General features: G+C 44.2%; 1 protein-coding gene across 2 annotated transcripts in view; it reads left to right on the forward strand.

Moving 5' to 3' along the window:
- F13B (coagulation factor XIII B chain) overlaps positions 1-22,525 on the forward strand; it is a 125,067-nt gene that overhangs the window by 26,230 nt on the left and 76,312 nt on the right. For both annotated transcript variants that reach the window (XM_077452705.1, XM_077452706.1), the window contains exons 3-4: positions 4,916-5,101; positions 22,331-22,507. In XM_077452705.1, the coding sequence (XP_077308831.1) occupies positions 4,916-5,101; positions 22,331-22,507 (363 nt within the window). The remainder of the gene's footprint in view (positions 1-4,915; positions 5,102-22,330; positions 22,508-22,525) is intronic.

Below are 22,525 nucleotides of genomic sequence, written 5' to 3' on the forward strand. Positions count from 1 at the left end.
GGGCGGGTCGGGGAAATTCTAATGCTCCTATCGGAGAAAGCCTGCCGGCTAAGGCAGTAGGGCCTATTGGGGGAAGGGGTAGGGCACTGTAGTGGGAGGAACTCGTCAGTGCGGTACCCCTCCAGTAGCCCTTGGTCATTGCAGCCACATGCGGGCTTTCAGGGGGTGTCTTCGGCATCCCTACGGCAACTCAACAACACTCAAAAAGAAATCGTTACATAGCTTCACTTCAGTCTGTAGTAAATCATGGAGAACATTAAAACAAGATAAGAACAAATAACCATAACAAACCTTACAGTGCAGAGTATACAAGTCCCCACACCACCCAGGTTCCAACCCCCCTCCCTCTCCCCAATCCTCCCCTCCCCAAGGGGAGGAGGAAAAAAAAAGGGGGGGAGCACCCTCAGTCAGCTTGGAGGTACACGGCAGGTCCACAGGTCCACAGGTCCCATGGCTGTTCAGAGTGGTACTCCGCCTCTTACAGAGATCCCTGGGAGGCCGACCATTCCGCAACATTCAGTTCTTTAGGTGGCAATAAAATAATGGGGGGGGCAGGTCTCCAGAGGGTGATCGGGCAGCATGGGCAATTTTCCCAGGAAGGTTGCTGTCCCACTGAGGGTGTCCTAGGGGGCCTGTAGGCAGGTAGTCACACAGTAGTCATAAGCAGCCTTATCCAGGCCAGGCCCTCGTCTAGGTGCTGGTTTGTTCGGGTCCATTGACCCCTTCCCTCCCCTGGGATCCGCTGTGGTGAACTCTGTTAAGGATGGGCCCGGGTGTCTCTCAGGTATAATAGCAAACAAAAATCAATGTTCTCCAGACGTCAAAATATGGGGGGAAGCACTACTCACTCAGGGTTCATGATCTTGAGGTGCCTGCAATCTCCGGCGGTGGGGTCGGCGGTTTCTCCTCGACCTCTGAGGTCTGGCCGGTGGGTTGAACTCGGTGGCTGCAGTGCTTTGGGGAACAATAAACGCCAGCCAATCAGGTATAGCGATCGGTGGCAGACCCAGCATTTCCAAGAAAGATGGAACCTCCGAGGGGTGTCGTAGTGTAAAGGGCCTACCATTTTTGCGCACTATGAGGTGAAAAGGATGACCCCATTTGTAGGGTATCCTCTGTTCATTAAACTTCTCCAGGAGGGGCCGTAGGCAGCGTCTCATCTGAAGGGTCCTCTGAGAGACGGCCGGCAGTAGAGTGATCTGCGCTCCGTCAAAGTCTATGCTGCCTTCGCGCCATGCTGCTTGCAGAACATCCTCTTTCACGGAGTAGCTGTGGAGGCAGCACAGAACGTCATGTGGCCTGCCCTCAGTGGGGCCTCTGGGTCCCATAGTCCTGTGGACTCTGTCAATGGCAACCTCTGTGTCAGCAGGGAGGTCTAAGCAAGCATTAAAGATGGCCGCGACCGTTACTTTAAGGTCAGCTTGACCAGTAGCTTCAGGCAAGTCTCTGATCCTAATATTGCGCCTGTGATTGCGATTTTCAAGGTCGTCCACCAACAAGTGCAGTTGTGCGAAACTGTCAGTCAGGGTGTCTTGTGTGCCTTTCAAGCCTGTTAAATCAGTGTTCAGAGAGGTCACATAGTTCACTAAGGTTGCTACCCAGGTTTTTCGTGGCCGTAATCTCCCGTTTAACCCCCGCTATCTCGTTCCTCAGTGTTGTCTCAATCCTGGCCGCCATGCAGCTAAAGTCCTCCTTAGTTGGAAGATTTGGCAGTAGGGCCCACACTGTTCTGTCTCCCAGAAGTGTTGAAGGATGGAACATCTGCGCTCCCCCCTGTGTGTCTGTGGCAGATGCTGGCTGGCTCCATAATGGGGGAACCGCTGTGGGGATGGCCCCTGTGAGAGCTGCGACCCGCAGGGGAACCATGGCAGTAGGCCGCTATGTTCCAGGCTGCCCAGCGATGCCAAGGATAGTGAGCGGGGGAGGCATGGGGATAGATCGCTGGGTGGGGAAAACAGAGGCATGTCATGGTTGTGCTGTGCCCCTCTCTCACCTTCTCCCGGTGGCGCTAGGCTGGAAGCGCAGGAGGCCGCGGGCGCCATCTTGGCTGGATCGGGCGTGGAGGCCGGAGGCTGGAGCGGGACCAGGTATTTATCCATACCGCTGTTAGATGCGTCTCCGCCGGTATGGCTGCCTGTCATCAGCGTGCTGTGAGGCCGGGGGTGCCGAAATGTGCAGCCAGACTGTAGTGTAGGGCTACGGAGGGGTCACGGACCGGGAGCTCACAAGATGTGCGTCCTCACTCCTCCATGCTGAGACCACGCCCCCCCTGACTGAGCCATTCTAACACTTGAATATGCTTTGAAATGCATCAACCATTTGTAGCTATTGCTGTATGTTTAGGGTTGTTGTCCTGCTGGAAGGTAAACCACCGCCCCAGTCTCAAGTCTTTTTTCTAAGATTGCACTGTATCTGGCTCCGTCCATCTTCCCATCAACTCTGACCATCTTCCCTGTTGAGGAAAAGCATCCTCCCAATATGATGCTGCCGCCACCATGTTTCTCAGTAGGGATGGTGTGTTCAGGGTGATGTGTAGCATTAGTTTTCCACCACACATAGGCCAAAAAGTTTAATTTTGGTCTCCTTTGACCAGAAAGAGCACCTTCTTCCACATGTTTGCTGTGCCCCTACGTGGCTTCTAGCAAACTGCAAATGGGACTTCTTATGGCTTTCTTTCACCAATGGCTTTCTTCTTGCCACTCTTCCATAAAGGCCAGATTTGTGGAGTGCACAACTAATGAGCTGTGGCTCTCTGCAGCTCCTCCAGAGTTACCATGGGCCTCTTGGCTGCTTCTCTGATTAATGATCTCCCTGCCCGGCCTGTCAGTTTACGTGACGACCGTGTCTTGGTGGGTTTGCCATACTCTTTCCATTTTCAGATGATGGATTGAACTGTGCTCCATGACATGTTCAACGCTTGGGATATTTTTTTATAACCTAACCCTGCTTTAAACTTCTCCACAACTTTATCCCTGACCTGTCTGGTGTAGTACTTGGCCTTAATGATGCTGTTTGTTCACTAAGGTTCTCTAACAAACCTCTGAGGGCTTCACAAAACAGCTGTATTTATACTGAGATTAAATTACACACAGGTGGACTCTATTACTAATTAGGTGACTTCTGAAGGCAATTGGTTCCACTAGATTTTAGTTAGTGGTATCAGAGTAAAGGGGGCTGAATACAAATGCACATCACACTTTTCAGATATTTATTTATAAAACATTTTGGAAACCATTTATCATTTTCCTTCCACTTCACAATTACGTGCCACTTTGTGTTGGTCTATCACATAAAATCCCCATACAATGCATTTATGTTTTTGGTTGTAACATGACAAAATGTGGAAAATTTCAAGGGGTGTGAATACTTTTTCAAGGCACTGTAGTTGCCCAATTAAACAGTGCATTGAGGTTTGCTTGTAAGTTGGAGACAGCCTGTTAGGACATGATTCCACTGCATAGACTGAAATGGAACTTTTAATCCCAGACCCTATATCAGTGATGGCAAACCTTGGCACCCCAGATGTTTTGGAACTACATTTGCCATGTTGCTCAACTATACTGCAGAGTGCATGAGCATCATGAGAAATGTAGTTCCAAAACATTTGGGGTGCCAAGGTTCACCATCACTGCCCTATATAATTTTCATGTCCTTTGCCATACTTGTCATACTTGGTAGAATCAGATTTCAGTTGTCAACACAAATGCATAGCCACGTTAACAGAGGTGATTTACATTAATCACTTACGGCAATGGAACCTAACATAAACAAACCCGGCATCTGTTTGCGCCTATGCATCTCATTAATGTATATATTCAATCATTTCCATTTGGGATTAATAAAGTATTCTGAATGTGAATATTACATTAAGAACCTTTTCACACTGAGGCACTATTCAGGCATTTTAGCGTTAAAAATAGCGCCTGTGAAAGCCCGAGCGCTTGCACACTAGGTCGGGGCTTATATCTGTTTACATCAGACTTTCTCAGATTCATCACCTTTATGTCTGGAAAAGCAGAAAAGGGCACCAAGCTTTTCCATTTTTTTTTCTAGACCTGGATGGACTTGGAGGAAGCTGGATGTAAACGGACACACATTACACTTGGTTGCCCCCAGGACTTATTACATGAAACTATATACTTTAGCTATAATGTCGCCAATGGACTTAAGATAGAAAAAGTAGATATGCCATACAGCAATGAGAGAAACAAGGTGAAAGTTACTCTGCAAAAATCATCTATGTAGAAAAAGGTCAGGGCAGGAAGTAGACAGTAGAAGTATCCAAAAATGCAGTAAATGTCAATACAGGCAGCAGACAGGAGGAGTATCCATTAAAAGTAGCAATGGACAGGGCAAACAGCAGACAGAATAAGTATATATTTACCATAGCTAAGGTCAGGGCAGGCAGCAGACAGTAAAGAGATCTGATAAAAAAAAAAGCAAGGCTATAAACAGGCAAAAATACAGGATGACTTGACCAGCAAGAAACCAATACCACAAGCACAGATGCTTCAGCTGATGCACTTTAAATAAGATGTCTCCTGCGCCCTAGACCAATCCTAAAGCTGTGGGAGATGGCTGATTCCTCACCCTGCAGCTGACAAGGAAGATTGAGAAACTACTGGGTGGGAGCTAATAAGCACTGGGAGGAGCTGGTAGGCTCTCTAACAATCCCAGTACTGGGGGCATGTAGTCAGATTTCTTACTCCTACAGCTGACATGTAAGAAGGGAGGAGCTGGGTGGCTACATAACATTTACAATGTGTAGTAGCAACCTTTTTCATCAGTATTGAGTCTTGGACTGTGGGGCCGTGGGAGAAAAGTATCTCAGAAGGTGGCCACAGATGAGAAAAAGTTAGGAAACACTGGTCTACATCATGCTTCATTGGTCATTATCCTTTTTTTTTTTTTCTAGAAAAATGTATACAACCAACTCTAATTAATGGCATTGTACATAATGGAAAAGACTCCTACAAAACATCGGAGACAGTTCAGTATAGCTGCTTTGAAGGATACACAACCAAAAGTGGACATAAATCTGAACAGGTCCAGTGTTCTTCAGGTTCTTGGGATCCCACACCAGGATGTCTTCAGTTATCTGGTATGAATGTACCTTTTTCTGTTCCATGGCTTTATTTGTTGCAGTGCAGAATATAAAGTTAAAGGGGTTGTAAAGCTTCATTTTTTATTTTCTAAATAGGTTCGTTTAAGCTAGTGCATTGTTGGTTCACTTACCTTTTTCCTTCAATTTCCCTTCTAAATGTTTTTTTTCTTTGTCTGAATTTCTCACTTCCTGTTTCTCCTCAGTAAACTTCACACCATCATCCGAGCAGTGTTTAGTCAGCCAGAACAGCTTACTGAACAGCTTACTGAGGAGGAAAAGGAAGTGAGAAACTCAAAGAAAACAAAGAAACATTTTTTTTCGAAGGAAAAGTTAAGTGAACCAACAATGCACTAGCTTAAAGGAACCTATTTAGAAAATAAAAAACAAACGTTTACAACCCCTTTAAAATTAAAAAGGTCAATTTATCCACTTGCCAACTGCCGCATGTAGATTTACATTGACAGAATACCATGGCTGCGCAAATAGGCACACTTGTCCCTTTGAATTTGCCGCCATGCCATCGCACCCGCCGTGAGCTCCATGAGTAGGATCGCAGGTCCCGTGGACTCGATGTACGTGGGGATACCCATGATCGTCTCACAGAGAGCAAGCTTGTTTACGACAGCATTTCCCCGTTCTGCCTAGTGACACTGTCACTGATCACCTGCTCCCTGTAATCACAGCCCCTCCCCCCACAGTTAGAATCACTCCCTAGGACACACTTAACCCCTGCAACGCCACCTAGTGTTAACCCCTTCACTGCCAGTCACATTTACACAGTAATCAATGCATTTTTAATCTCACTGATCGCTGTATAAATGTAATTGGTCCCAAAAATGTGTCAAAATTGTCCGATGTGTCCGTCATAATGTCACAGTCACGATAAAAAATTGCTGATCCCTGCCATTACTAGTAAAAAAGCATTATTAATAAAAATGCCATAAAACTATCCCCTATTTTGTAGACGGTATAACTTTTGCGCAAACCACTCAATAAATGCTTATTGCAATTTTTTTACCAAAAATATGTAGAAGAATACGTATCGGCCTAAACTGAGTTATATATTTTTGGGGGATATTTATTATAGCAAAAAGTAATAAATAATGTGTTTTTTTCAAAATTGATCAAATGCCACCAAAAGAAAGCTCTATCTGTGGGGAAAAAAAGGACATCAGTTTTGTTTGGGAGCCACGTCACACGACTGCGCAATTGTCGGCTAAAGCGACGCAGTGCCGAATTGCAAAAAGTGCTTTGGTCTTTGGCCAGCCAAATGGACCGGGGCTGAAGTGAATAAATATAAATCTAAATATACTGTATACAGTTGAGCTCAAACGTTTGTATACCCTGTCAGAAATTGTGTAATATTGGCATTAATATTGAAAATATGACTGATCATGCCAAAATGTGGGTTTTTATTTAAGGATAGTGGTCCCATCAAGCCATTTATTTTCACATAGTTTTTTGGATCCTTTTTAAATTATAATAACAGAAATCACCCAAATGGCCCTAATAAAAAGTTTACATACCCTGGAATGTTTTGGGCTTGGTACAGACATTTGTGGCTTTTTAAATCACAATTAGTGTCTGTGTATATATAGTCAATGAGTTTGTTAGCTCTCACTTGGATGCCCTAAGCAGGCTAGACACTGAGACATGAGGAAGTAGAAAAGAACAGTCAAAATACCTGCGTAACAAAGTAATGGAACTTTATAAGGATGGAAAAGGATTTAAAAAGATACCCAAAGACTTGAATATGCTAGTTGGTACTGTTTAATCCCTTATTAAGAAGTGGAAAATTTGGGGCTCTTTTGATACCAAGCCAAGGTCAGGTAGACCAAGAAAGATTGCAGCCACCACTGGCAGAAGAATTGCCCAGGATACAAAGAAAAACCCACAGGTAACCTCAGGAGAAATATAGGCTGCTCTCCAAAAAGACGGTGTGGCTGTTTTTAAGGAGTACAATTCAACGATACTTGAACAAAAAAGAACTGCATGGTTGAGCTGCCAGAAGGAAGCCTTTACGGTGCCAATGCCACAAAAAAGCCCAGTGAGGCACGTCAAGGTGTTGTTGGGCATATTATAAACAGGCTTTTTTGTGGAACTTATGCAGTAAAGGCTTCTTTCTGGCAACTTGATGCAGCTCTTTTTTGTTCATGTATCATCGTATTGTGCGCCTTAAACACAACCACACTATCTTTTTCCAGAGCAGCCTCTATTTTTCCTGAGGTTACCTGTGGGGTTTTCTTTGTATCCCAAACAATTCCTGTGGCAGTTGTGGCTGAAATCTTTCTTGATCTACCTGACCTTGGCTTGGTATCAAGAGATCCCCAAATTTTCCACTTCTTATTAAATAATTGAACAGTACTGACTGGCATATTCAAGGCTTTGGATATCTTTGGATGTTACGCAGGTCTTTTGACTGTTCTTTTCTGCTCCCCATGGCTTAGTATCTAGCCTGCGTAGTGCATCCATGTGATAGGTAACAAACTCATTGTCTATTTATACACATACACTAATTGTGATTTAAAAAGCCACAAATGTGGAAAATTAACCTTTAATAGTAATTTTAACCTGTGTGTGCCATCTTCTGTGTCTGTACCAAGGCCAAACATTCCAGTGTGTGTAAACTTTTCATCAGGACCATTTGGGTGATTTCTGTTATCATTATGATTTTAAAAGGAGCCAAAAAACGATGTGATAGTAAATGGCTTCATGTGATCTCTATCCTTGAATAAAAGACAGTTTCCTGACAGGCTCCATGGCAGCATACCTGTGGGTTAGCCCCGCCTCCATAATTACCCAATAGGACCTCTACTCCCATAAATCTTTGCTCCAAGCTGCTATCCGTGTTCCTTTTTTGTCCTCCTCCATAGGACAGGTGTTTCCTATCTGAAGAGATCTTCACTACGATCAAGTCGGCCGACTATCAAGCTATTTTCCTCCGATAGGCCCTGTCTGTTAAGCATGGGTATGGAGTGTATGGCAGAGTAGCGCTGAAGGCTTGGTTTGTCCGAAGATAAGTGCGCACGGCTTATTACCTGCTATGTAAGGTGGCCATTATCTGCCCGGTGGATCGGTGGTGTGTGCTTGAATATGTTCGGCCAGATGATCGTTGGTGGAGTGGTGAGCTGTAAAAATTCAGTTTTTCATGGCAGCAGTGTTTATGTGTTTTTTCTACCTGTGTCTTTTTCATATGCCAGCTGGTTCTTGTGCATAGGCGCTGACGCTTCCGCGTTCCACCAGCCTTTCTCCTCCTGTTTTCCGGGTCCAGCGCTGCGTTCTGCGAATGCGCGGACCCAAATCCAAAGCGATTTGACGTCATGAGGCCATGACGTCATGAGCGCCATATTTAAAACACAGTGAGAGATGTCAGAATTTGGGAATGATTGCAGGAAATTCAGCGTCTTCCCGGGGCCATTCTCTGGTTGGTGTAAGGTAGGTTATGATCTGCTCTGATGTATTGTTGCTCCTGTGTTTTGTATGGCTGCTTATGAGGGTCTATTGTTGTTACAGTCAGCGTTCTTTAGTCATGGATGCCTCACTGCCTACTAGTGACCTGCCCACTTGTAACAGGTATGTGCATGGCTGGATTGCTGTGTATATGTGGAGTATTCCATAGCATTTGATACCAGCCTGGTCTGTGTCTCTCTCTCTCTTTTGTATATTTCCTTATAGCCCTTCTAGGTCCGAACCGCATTACAGTGCGCATAGTCGCAGTGGATCGTCAAAATCGCACCACCGTAAATCATCATCAAAGTCTGGTCACCATAGGTCTTCCAGATCTGAACAACGCAGTGGTCACTCGCACTCAAGCAGAGGACCAGTTAATTCATGTTGGGGCTGTAAGATGCCCATCCCATCAGACAAATCGCTCTGTGATCATTGCTTCTCTAAAGTCACAGATGAAAGAGATGGTGCGGATCAACGCTTGGAATCTATGGTGAGAAGGGTGGTAAAGGAATCCTTGCAGCAGAGGGAAGCTCATCACTCTATGGAATCCCCCTCAGACCCATTATGTCCTTCAGGAGGTGAAGGGCTCTTACAAGAGACTGGGGAATCTTCTCAACCAAGCCACCACTCTGTGCTCTTGTCTGACAGCGAATCGGATACAGAGGATCCAGGAGTAGGATTTGATTATGCTTTAGTACCTGCTCTTGTCAAGGCAGTGAAAGAAGCTTTAAAATGGGAAGAACCCACTACTTCCCCCCTCCCCAAACAAAGAAAGTTTTTCAAACAACTCAAAAAGGAACGGCAACATTTTCCTTTCCTATCTGAATTGGGAGAAATCATTACTGAAGAGTGGAGCAAGATTGATAGGAAGAGCTCCATGCAATCAAAAGTGTCTAAATTGTACCCCTTTAAGGAGGATGATGTGAAGCACCTTGAATCAGCTCCTCTGGTAGACGCAGCACTTATGCGTTTAGTCAAATACGTGACTCTCCCTTTGGAAGACACGGTATCTTTCAAAGATCCGTTAGAGAGAAGAATTGACTCAGATCTGAAAAGAATTTATCTAACTTCAGGGATGGCTTGTAAACCAACTTTGGCTTTAGCCGCAGTCTCAAAGGCTATTGAAACATGGGCCGACAATGTTTAGGAGTTCTTGAGAGGTATCTCAGTGAATATGGCTAAAGACTCTCCCATTCAGGAGATCAGAATGGCATCAGCCTTTTTGCGGGAGGCATCTATTGACATTACCCGCCTTCTGTCTCGGGCTATGTTGGCAGCAGTCTCGGCATGCCGTGCTTTGTGGCTCCGTCCCTGGTTGGCGGATCCAACACCTAAGCAGGCATGGTGTCGTATACCATTTGAGGGAACCTCCTTGTTTGGTAATAAACTAGATAGCGCCATATCCCGGGCCACAGGTGGGAGGTCTGGGTTCCTCCCTCAAGACAGGCGTCTTCAAAACCAAAAACGTTTTTTTCCAAGAAGGCAGACCTCGGATCACGCTAGAGAAGCGCGCAGTTATAGACCCGGCAGGGAGTTCTCTAGATCTTGGAGGTCCAGACAATCCTCCCTTACGAAAACCTCAAAGGGGGCTTCCGCAGGTAACCAAGATTCTACTAAATCTTTTTGAAATTGGGCCCGCTCAAACATGTCAGGTGGGGGCTCGCCTTCTTCACTACCGACATGTTTGGGCGGCATCAATTCAAGATTATTGGACCGTCAAGACGGTTTCCTCGGGTCACAAGTGGACTTTCATCAACACTCCGAGGTTAAGGTTCGTTCCCACAACAATTCCAAGCTCAGAGGAAAAGAAACAGGTCCTATTGACCTACGTAAGTTGTTTACTGGATCAAGGCGCAGCCGTGCCCGTGCCAGAAGACGAACATGGCGACGGCATGTATTCTCCTCTGTTTATGGTTCAGAAAAGAAATGGCGCATGAATGCCGGTGATAGATTTGACCCACCTCAATTCCTTCATTCGCAAGGAAAAGTTCAAGATGGAATCTCTTCTTACAATCCAACAGTCGGTGCAGCTAGGGGATTGGTTAATCTCAATCGATTTGAAAGATGCATACTTTCACGTGCCAGTAGCAAGGGATTTCCAGCAATTTCTCAGTTTCGCAGTTGGCGATCAACACCTCCAGTTTACCTGTCTCCCAGGTTGACAACATCTCCTCGGGTCTTCTCCAAGGTACTCCTAGCGATAGTAGCTCTTTTACGAGTCAAAGGAGTTCGTCTCCATCATTATCTGGACGATTTGCTCCTATTATCTCAGGACAGAGATCAAATTCTGGAACACAAGAGTTTAGTCATCTCCACTCTGCAGACGTTTGGTTGGCTCCTGAACCCGGAGAAGAGCCATCTGGTTCCAACTCAAGTTATCGTGTTTCTAGGGGCTCAGTTCGACACATTAAAAGGCACTATCTCCCTACCGGAGGAGAAAATCAGTGTGATCCGAGACAGGATTCACAAGGCTTGGAAATCATCTCATCTTTCGGGCTCTACAATGTTTGAAGGTGATTGCCACAATGACGGCCACCATCCCTATGGTGAAGTGGGCCCAGTGGCACACTCGTCCCTTCCAGAAAGGGTTTCTGCAACAATGGGACTCGTCCAGTCAAACACAACGCATACTCCTTACTCCAGCGATGAGGATGTCTCTCCTCTGGTGGCTTCAAGGGAAGAATCTACGCAACCATCATTCGATAGTCCCCATTTCTTGGGTAATAGTAACTTCAGATGCCAGCAACAAAGGTTGGGGCGCTCATTGCCTTACGGAAGTAGCTCAAGGAAGGTGGTCGTTCCCGTCGCTGTGTGTGGTCTCCAACATCCTGGAGTTAAGAGCAGCCTTTCAAGTGCTCATAGCATTTTGCCATCTGGTGGCAGGGTCGTCAGTAATGTTAAGATTGGACAACACAACTGCGGTGGCCTATATAAAGAAACAAGGAGGGACTCGCAGTTGGTCTCTATTACGAGAAGTAGAACCGATAATGAGCTGGGCTCAGAGGAATTTGGTCAACATTTCTGCTGTATACATCCCAGGGGTCCAGAATGTTTAAGCAGATTTTCTGTCACGGGTCAGAATAGACAACAACGAGTGGTCCCTTCACAGGGATGTCTTCGAGTGGCTTCTGACTCTGGGAGTATCTCCAGAGGTCGATCTGTTCGCTTCGCCGTACAATCGCAAGATGCACAGATGCTCTCACGGATTGTTGGAAGTTCCAGAGAGCCTATGCCTTCCCTCCAGTTCCTGTAATCCTACAGTTTCTTCGGAGGCTCAGAGGGGAGAAGGTGGAGATCATTGCGATAATACCATTCTGGCCCAACAGGCCTTGGTTTCCTCTGCTGTTGCTCCTCAGCTATCAGGATCCAGTTCCCCTGCCTCTCAGGCCAGATCTACTGTCCCAGGGCACACTGTTACACCCGTGCCCATCCTGTCTACACCTCAGGGCATGGTTCTTGAGAGGGGAAGGCTAGAAGCTCTGGGTTGCTCAGAAGAAGCGATTCCAACCCTTCTTAGTGCCAGACGGAAGAGTACCAATAAAGTATACGAACGTATATGGGCCAGGTTTATGGTCCACATGTCTTCTAGGTCAAATTCATATAATTCTCCGGCAGTTCAAGATATCTTGTCTTTCCTTCAGTCAGGGTTAGACTTGTCTCTGGCAGTTAGTTCTCTGAGAGTACAAGTTTCAGCCATTTCAGCCTTTACAGGAGTTTCGTGGGCAAATCATACATTAATACAACAATTCTTTAAAGGAGCCATCAGGCTTAGGCCTCAAAAAAGGCCCAGGTTTCCCAAATGGGACCTTCCATTAGTACTGGATTTTCTTTCTGATCTTGGAAAAAGTTTGGATGCTCCCCTGTCTTTAGGAGATCTCACTATCAAGACGGTGTTTTTGGTGGTAATAACTTCAGCCAAAAGAGTGTCGGAAATTAGGAATCTTGGGTCTGTGGAACCATTTCTAACCTTCTTTCCGGACAGAGTGGTCCTGATCCCTATGCTTGGGTCAAATCCAAAAGTTACATCAGTATTTCATGAAAATCAGGAGATCGTGCTACCTACGTTTAGAATGTCAGACAACCAAGAGATTCATCCCTTGGATGTTGGTCACACCTTGAAGCAATATTTGGACGCTACAGCCTCGTTCAGACGAACAGACTTTCTTTTTGTCCTTCTCCATGGCAAAAATAAAGGGATGCGAGCATCAGTAAGATCAATCTCATCTTGGGTGGTCCAAACGATTCAAAGGGCATACAAGGCAAAGGGCATGGTTCCTCCTGAGGCAGTGACGGCTCATTCACCTCGGGGCATCTAGACCTCTTGGGCAGCAGTTCGACATGTCGCACCAGAAGTTATCTGTAGAGCAGCTTCCTGGTCTTCAATTAATACTTTTGTTTCCCATTATTGTGTAGAGCCAGCTGCGCTTTCTTCTGTTAATTTTGGTTTACAAGTATTGTCAGTGGACAATGAAAAATAAATTTCTAGTTTCTTTGCTCAACATTTTTAGCCCACCCGGGTGTGTTTGGCGAGTTATTTCCCACACGTATGCTGCCATGGAGCCTGTCAGGAAAATGGAAAATTTATATCAAATACTTACCGTAATTTTCTTTTCCTGATGGGCTCCATGGCAGCAGGAGTTCCCTCCCAAATGTTGGAGTAGGCTAGTTACGGAACACGGATAGCAGCTTGGAGCAAAGATTTATGGGAGTAGAGGTCCTATTGGGTAATTATGGAGGCGGGGCTAACCCACACGTATGCTGCCATGGAGCCCATCAGGAAAGGAAAATTACGGTAAGTATTTGATATAAATTTTCCATTTTTTTGGCATGATTAGTCATATTTCCAATATAAATGCCAAAATGTCACAATTTCTGCCAGGGTATGCAACTTTTGAGCACAACTGTAAGTAACTAAAACAGTTTTATTATTTAAATTTGTATATCCACTACCAAATATCACACGTAGTGAAAATTCTTAATTTTATTATTATTTTATATATTTAATCCATTTTGTCTTTTTTTTATTTATTTACATATACTGTGTGTGTACATATATATATATATATATATATATATATATATATATTGTGGCAGCACGCAGGTAAAGTCACCTGGTTGTATCCAGGATGGGAAATATGTGTGCCCTAGATTCAGGCTTTACGCAGACTTATACAACTAGAGGGGAAGAGTTAATGAGCCCAGCTGAAGTAAGTGGGCTCATTAAGACCTCTACAAAAAACCCCAGCATGCTTAGGGAGATGCTCCATCCTGGAACCAGTTTTGTGTTGTATAGACTGGGGAGTGTGACACCTGTTCTGTGCGGTGAGTTAATGCCTGTGTGGCAAACCTCTACAACAGAGACAGGGACTGGTGCAGCTCAAGGCTGCACTCAGTTGTTAGATAGGGAATCTAAGTGTGTAATTAGAGGTCAAGCTGACCAGGATTTATTTTCATGTTTTATTTTTGTTTGGCTGTTATATGTTTCACTGCATGGAGCATAAATAAACCGCATCTTTTGTTTTTTTGCACCTACAACGCTGTTTGCTGTGCCTGATTTTGTGTTGTGAACCCATCCAGGGGGTCACACACACCCGCTGCCGAGCTAACCCCTCACAGTTGGTGGAGAATTTTAGCAATTTTTTTTTTAGGCCAGCATGGAAGAGATACTGAGACAGCTGGCTCTAGCAAATGCAAATCAGCAGCAAGCAAATGCAAATCAGCAGCAAACAAATGCAGCTTTACAAAAGAGCCTTGCAGCCCAGCAGCAGGCAAATGCAAATCAGCAGCAGACAAATGCAACTTTGCAGCAGAGTCTGGAAGCTCAGCAACAAGCCCAGCAGCGATCTGAAGCCCGCTTCATAGACCTGTTGCAGAAGCAAGAGCAGAGTTTTCAACAGCAAACAGAGACATTAATACAGCAACGTCCGCAGACCAATGAGGCAAGTGGTTACACTAATACCGCATCCTTTGGTGTGAGCCGTTTACTGACAAAAATGACTGGAGAGGATGATCCGGAGGTGTTTTTGACCACATTTGAAAGGACTGCTGAAAGGGAAAAGTGGCCTAAGGAGCAATGGGCTGGACTGGTGGCCCCTCTGTTAACTGGGGAATCGCAGAAAGCTTATTATAACCTAGAGCCTGACCAAGCAAAAGACTATGTGGTGCTAAAAACAGAAATATTGGCACAGCTGGGTGTCACCCTGGCCGTCCGGGCTCAGCGTGTGCATAATTGGAAAGGTTGGAAAACCCCCCAGGTCTCAAATGTATGATCTCATTCACCTGAGCAGAAAGTGGCTGCAGCCAGAGACTTTGACCGCACCAAACATTGTGGAATGTGTTGTTATGGATCGTTTCCTGAGAGCTCTTCCTACTGCCATCCAAAAATGGGTAAGCCATGGAGATCCAGAAAATGCAGATAAACTTGTGGATCTTGTTGAGAGGTACTTGGCTACAGAGAACCTGACCACCTCTTCCAGGGACTCACGGACTTTCCACCCTAAGACCAGATCATTCCCAGTGGCGGGTAAGATGACTCCAAGGGGTGAGGGTGGAGAGAGTGAGAGAGTGGGAGTTCTACCTAAGGTCTGGCGGGAGCAGCCCGGGAAGCCCAGGCTGCAAGAGGCAGCGAAAATCATTATTTGCTACCGCTGCCGCCAAGAGGGACATATTGCAGCCAATTGCCCAGTTGTGGATGAGCCTATGCAATGTGACTTTATAAGGGAGAGACGTCAGTCGCTGTTTGCGACAGTTGCATGCACTGCCATTCGGGGACCTGAGAAACATTTATGTAAAATTTGTATTAATGGTAGAAATGTTGATGTGTTGCTGGATTCAGGTAGCCTGGTAACATTGATAAAAGCTGAATTAGTTACTACAGAGGTCTCTGGGAAGAACAGGGTGGCTGTTATTTGTGTGCATGGGGACACCCGAGAGTATCCTGTAACTTCAGTGTTTTTTGAGACCCCCAAAGGTAACCTCTCTCATCAGGTGGGGTTAGTGTCTCACTTACCACATGATGCTATTGTGGGAAGGGATTTTCCAAAATTCTGGGAACTCTGGGATAGTCCTGAGCCCCCCACTGGTGCCCCTATAAACCAGGAAGATGACCAGAATTCCTCTGGGAGTGGTGAGGACTCTCCTGAATTTCCCTTGTCGGTATTGGCGGGGGAAACTCGAGAAACTGGGGAGGAGCCAACATCCTCAGATGAAAACATGCCATCTGTGGAGTTTTCAGATCTTGAGGTTCACAGGGAAAATTTTGCCACAGAACAGTTAAAAGACCCCACCCTAATAAAGGCACGGGAAAATGTGGTGAAAATAGATGGCGAGTTAGTGAACCCAGATAAGACTTGCACTTATCCGTACTTCACTATGGAAAGGGACCTGCTGTATCGAGTGGCTCAAAGGGCAGAAGAAACCATTGAGCAACTTGTAGTGCCCAAACCTTACAGGAAGTTGGTGTTAGAATTGGCCCATGGGCACATTCTGGGAGGTCATCTGGGGACAGAGAAAACCAGAGAGAGGATATTGCAGAGATTCTATTGGCCTGGGGTCATGAAGGAAATAGAAAATTATTGTTCCTCCTGCCCTGTGTGTCAGAAGTCGGCACCTATGCCACATTTCCGTAACCCGCTGGTACCTCTTCCTATCATTGAGGTCCCCTTTGAAAGGATCGCAATGGATTTGGTAGGTCCGATAATGAAGTCCGCCAGGGGGCATCAGTACATTTTGGTTATATTGGACTATGCCACCCGTTATCCGGAAGCAATTCCTCTTCGAAATACCTCGGCCAAAACCATAGCCAAAGAGCTATCTCTTGTTTTTAGCCGCGTGGGTATTTGTAAGGAACTGCTTACGGACCAAGGTACACCCTTTATGTCCCGGGTTATGAAAGAATTATGCAAGTTGTACAAAGTGACGCAATTGCGTACATCTGTGTATCACCCCCAAACAGATGGGTTGGTTGAAAGATTCAACAAAACCCTAAAACAAATGTTAGAGAAGGTGGTGGATAGAGATGGAAAGAATTGGGACTGTCTAATACCCTATCTGATGTTCGCCATTAGGGAGGTACCCCAATCCTCTACGGGTTTCTCACCCTTCGAGTTGCTCTATGGGAGACACCCAAGAGGGCTGCTGGATATCGCCAAGGAAACTTGGGAAAATGAGAGTTCTCCTCACAGGAGTGTGATTGAGCATGTCACCCTGATGCAAGATAGAATTGCACAGGTAATGCCAATTGTAAAGGAACATTTAACCCAAGCGCAGTTAGCACAGCAGAGAGTGTACAACCGTGGGGCCAAGACCCGTACTTTTTCCCCGGGGGATAGGGTCTTGGTGCTAGTCCCAACGGTTGAAAGCAAATTTCTGGCCAAATGGCAAGGTCCATATGAAGTAATTGAAAAAATTAGTGAGGTGAACTACAGGGTTAGACAGCCAGGAAGGCGAAAGCCGGAGCAGATCTATCACGTCAATCTGCTGAAAGCCTGGAGGGATAGGGAATCCCTAGTCGCAGAGACTTTGTCACAAGTACAGCCTGATTGCTTAGTTCCTGAGGTTGGAATAGCAGACACCTTATCGAAACCCCAACAACAGGAGGTTAAAGAGTTTGTACTTCGTAACAAAGAGATTTTCTCTGAGCTTCCGGGACAAACATCTGGCGTAGAGCATGACATTATCACCCCGCCAGGAGAAAGGGTAAAACTAAAACCTTATAGAATACCAGAGGCCCGACGGGAGGCAATACGTGGGGAGGTACAAAGGATGCTGGAATTGGGTGTAATAGAGGAGTCCCAGAGTGACTGGTCCAGTCCTATCGTACTAGTGCCCAAACCTGATGGGAGCTGGCGGTTTTGTAACGATTTTCGACAATTAAATAAAGTTACAAAATTTGACACCTACCCCATGCCGCGTATAGATGAGTTGATTGACTGGCTGGGAACAGCCCGATATATGACAACTCTTGATCTCACCATAGGGTATTGGCAAATTCCCCTAGCCGAGTTGGCCAAGGAGAAAACTGCGTTTGAAACCCCAGATGGGGCATTCCAATTTAAGAGAATGCCGTTTGGGTTACAGAATGCACCGGCAACATTCCAGCGGAAAATGGATAAGATTCTGAGGCCCCATCAGAAATATGCTGCAGCTTACCTGGATGATGTGATTATCCATAGCACAGACTGGGTCTCACATTTGCCAAAAGTACAAGCAGTCCTAGACTCTATCCGGGAAGCTGGGTTTACGGCCAATCCAAAGAAGTGTACCATTGGACAGGAGGAGGCCAAATATCTTGGGTACACTATTAGGAGGGGGGTGATAAAACCCCAAGTCAATAAAGTCGAGGCCATACAGAGTTGGCCACGTCCCAACAGCAAGAAACAGGTACGAGCCTTTCTGGGAATCGCTGGCTATTATCGACGATTCATTCCCCATTTTGCTTCTCAGGCTGTGCCCCTCACCAACCTGACAAAAGGGAAAGAGTCGGTCATGGTTAAATGGTCCCCAGAGGCTGAAGAAGCATTTCAGTCCTTAAAAACAGCCTTATGTAGCCAGCCAGTGTTGTACTCACCAGACTTCTCTAAGGACTTCGTGGTACAAACTGATGCATCAGACGTTGGGTTAGGAGCAGTGTTATCCCAGGTCTGGAACGGGGAAGAGCACCCAGTCATTTACCTCAGCAGGAAGTTGAAGTCCCATGAGGTAAATTACTCCACGATTGAGAAGGAATGTTTAGCAGTGAAGTGGGCTCTAGATTCCCTTCGGTACTATCTGCTAGGTAGGCACTTTGACCTGGTGACTGATCACGCTCCTTTAAAGTGGATGGCTCAAAACAAGGAGACCAATAGAAGGGTAAATAGGTGGTTCCTGGCCCTACAGGAATTTAACTTTACAGTTAAGCATCGGCCTGGTGTTAAAAATGGGGAATGTGGATGCTTTGTCTCGGATACATGTGTGTCTGACTGCTTGTGTTACAACCCCAAGGTTGAAACAAGAGGGGGGGGGGGGGTATGTGGCAGCACGCAGGTAAAGTCACCTGGTTGTATCCAGGATGGGAAATATGTGTGCCCTAGATTCAGGCTTTACGCAGACTTATACAACTAGAGGGGAAGAGTTAATGAGCCCAGCTGAAGTAAGTGGGCTCATTAAGACCTCTACAAAAAACCACAGCATGCTTAGGGAGATGCTCCATCCTGGAACCAGTTTTGTGTTGTATAGACTGGGGAGTGTGACACCTGTTCTGTGCGGTGAGTTAATGCCTGTGTGGCAAACCTCTACAACAGAGACAGGGACTGGTGCAGCTCAAGGCTGCACTCAGTTGTTAGATAGGGAATCTAAGTGTGTAATTAGAGGTCAAGCTGACCAGGATTTATTTTCATGTTTTATTTATGTTTGGCTGTTATGTTTCACTGCATGGAGCATAAATAAACCGCATCTTTTGTTTTTTTACACCTACAACGCTGTCTGCTGTGCCTGATTTTGTGTTGTGAACCCATCCAGGGGGTCACACACACCCGCTGCTGAGCTAACCCCTCACAATATATATATATATATATATATATATATATATATATATATATATATATATATATATACATATATTTACTGTATATATTCTGCTTTAGAGTTTTGCTAATATATAAAATAATGATTGTACGCTGTTTATATGTTAGCCCCGAAGAAGGGGCTCCTGTCTTCCCATTCAAGTATCTTTTCTACTGATGCAACATCTCCTCCATTGTACCAGTTGGGTAGCAGCCCACACCTCTGAAGGGAGCTTAATACCACCACTCACTTACAGAAACACTGAATACTGACCAAGAACCATTTAATCAGGCTGGTGCGGTCTCTAGTTCAAACAAATCCCTTTACTATGAAGTCATCTGTGTAGTTTTCTATGACTTGGCTTATAATCTGTCGGTAATGATACCTTCCCTTCCTGGTCATTCTTTCCCTTGCATTGCGAGTAGCCCCATGTGCAGTATGCAGTGAGCACAGTTTCCCACAACTCTTGGCATGCTGTACTGTGTCTTATTTGCACATCTGTACTACCCTTGTCATCACGCATTCTGTGTACCACTTCAATGGAAGCTTTTTATTACTATGCTTGTTACAGCTTCTACTGTCACTTAAAATTTATTTTCAATTTTTAGATGAGAAAACACAGACAGGAATATTGTGACATAAATCGTGTCTCATACAGTAAAATAACAAAAAGCATGATAATATCACAAAGTTATCCACTTGACCTCTGGAAGATTTCCCCCCCTTCATGACTAGGCAATTGTTTGCGATACAGCACTGCGTTATTTTACCTGATAATTGGACATTCATGTAATGATGTACCCAAATTAAATGTATGTATTTTTTTTCCCATAAATAGAGCTTTCTTTTGGTGGTATTTGATTACCATTGCGTTTTTTTTTTGCGCTATAGACAAAAAAAATACTGTCAAATTTGAAAAGAAAACAATATTTTTTACTTTCTGATATAAAACATATCCAATAAAAAAAAGTTGCAAAAAATCGAATTTCTTCATAAATTTAGGCCAATGTGTATTCTGCTACATATTTTTGGTAAAGAAAATCCCACTAAGTGTATATTGATTGGTTTGTGCAAAAGTTATAGCGTCTACACATGGGATATATATACTGGAATTTGTATTTATTTATTGTTATACCAGTAATGGTGGCGAACCAGTGACACTTATAAAGTAATCAGCTCTAAAAATATGCACTGTCACTGTACCAATGACACTGGCTTGGAAGAAGCTACACATCTAGAGCGCTCAATGGGTTAAATGTGTGCCTAACCAGTGTTTATTTGTGGTGTTTTTACTAAGGGATTTGATGGATTTGGATTTTCCTGTCAGGCCAGAGCTCTGCCTTGTTTACATAGGCAGAGCTCCGTCCTGGGCCTCTCCTTGCTGATTAGCGGATGACGGCGAACATCCACTGGACAGCACTCGCTGATCGCCATCTGCTCTGACTAACCACAGCAGAAGCAGAGTGCCGGTGGTGCGCGTCCTAGGCGGAAAAAAGCAGAATTACGACTATATACGTTATTTTGCACAGAATGGCTGCCCGGTAGCTTTAAATCTGTTGTGGGGTGGTCGAGAACTGGTTATCCAGTAATTTTTCTAAAGGATACAGTAAACAATCATATATATATGGTGCACAAATCTTAATCTTTGTAGAAAAAAAAAATTGTAAGGATTTAAGTGGCATAGAAAAAGCGACATGAAAAGTCACTATGGGTTTTAATGTCATTAGGAACATGTACATTTTCGGCAATCACTGATATCGATATTTACACATTTTTGTTGATTTGTCATTCTTCTTTTTTCCTCTCCTATTTTGCCTTCAGATATCTTTTTTCTTTTTCCTTTTTCCTGACCTTCTTTCATTTTTTTTTTTTACATTCTGTAATATGATGTTATGGCTCTATTAACTGTAGCACCACTATATATTCACGCCATATTTGTCGCATTTTTTAACATTCTATTCCTAGGGGACTTCTGCTTCATTTAAAATACGGCTACTGTGCTGATTTTACCATGCCTTGGAGACCTGTGTCTTATCATAACTATGTGATATTTGACTGCCTATTTTTATGATCTTAAATTATACTTGTATAGCCATTGGAAATGGACTGATACTCTCATGTTTTCACTCTATATTGTTTAAAACTGAATAAAAAAGATTCAACATAAAATTATGTCCCAACACAAGGCCATATATTTCCTTAAGAAAAAAATTATGTAAAAATAGCTTAGATGTGCAAATTAGTGAGAATTATTGTCAAGTTACCACCATATACTGATGCTGCTAAATTTGGTCTGGACATCTAGGCTTTAGTGACCTCTGGTTGTCTTATGCCCTGTACACACGGTCGGACATTTCGACCACAAAATCCGTTGGATTTTTTCCAACGGATTTTGGCCGAAACTTGTCTTGCATACACACGGTCGCACAAAGTTGTCGGAAAATCCAATCGTTCAGAACGGGGTGACGTAAATCACATACAACGGGACTATAAAGAGGCCAGTAGCCAATAGCTTTTATTATGAGCATGCGTGGCACTTTGTCCATCGGGAACTCTCTACACACGATCAGAAAAAGTCAGATCGGATTAGATTAGAGCCCACACACGATCGGATTTTCAGACAACATAATCCGATCGGACTTTTTCCATCGGAATTTCCAACCATGTGTATGGGGCAATAGTGTAATACCTGCTGAAATTATATTTCAACCACATAGAGAGTGCATTGTTTTCAATCAATTATTTTTGGCTGATAGATTTGCATTAAGAGTGAGGATATTACGCAGGAAGCTGATCTTGTAAAAGCAATGAAAAAGTAAATAAGACTGTACATACAGTATATAATTACAATTTAGACATCAAAACAACATTTTAAATCATAAGATTTAAGATTATTTTCTTTAACACATGATAATAAAAAATAATAGCTGTAGAGTTTGTCAATGTTTATTATTACAAAAGCATCTAATGACCACTTCATTATGTAAATGATCCATTCAACCTTCTGTAAAAAAAAAAAAAAAATGATCCATTCGAATTTAGCCAAATCCATTTTTCTTTTCTATAGAATTTTTGAACCAAAAAATATTTCTAACAGTCTAATCTATGCTTATTTAATCATCTATTGTTATGGGTATTACTGCTAGAAACCTTATAACATTACAGTTTGCATAAGTTTGGCTGTTATGTCTGAAAGATTTATTTTATCTCATTGTTTGAGTACAATGTATTTAGACAGATGTGTCGCTCCTCCTCTTGATAACGGAATTTACACAACAACAAAGAGAAATTTTCGCATTAAGGAGATCATACAATACCAATGTAATACAGGATATTATACCGCAAGTGGAAGCATTGCTGATTGGGCTGAATGTCTCCGTCATGGCTGGTCATCAACTCCACACTGTGCAAGTACGTTCTTTTTTTTTT

The sequence above is a fragment of the Lithobates pipiens genome, unplaced genomic scaffold (genome assembly GCF_037356315.1).
Source record: "Lithobates pipiens isolate NorthernLeopardFrog02 unplaced genomic scaffold, aLitPip1_a1.2 Scaffold_23, whole genome shotgun sequence".
NCBI lineage: Eukaryota > Metazoa > Chordata > Amphibia > Anura > Ranidae > Lithobates > Lithobates pipiens.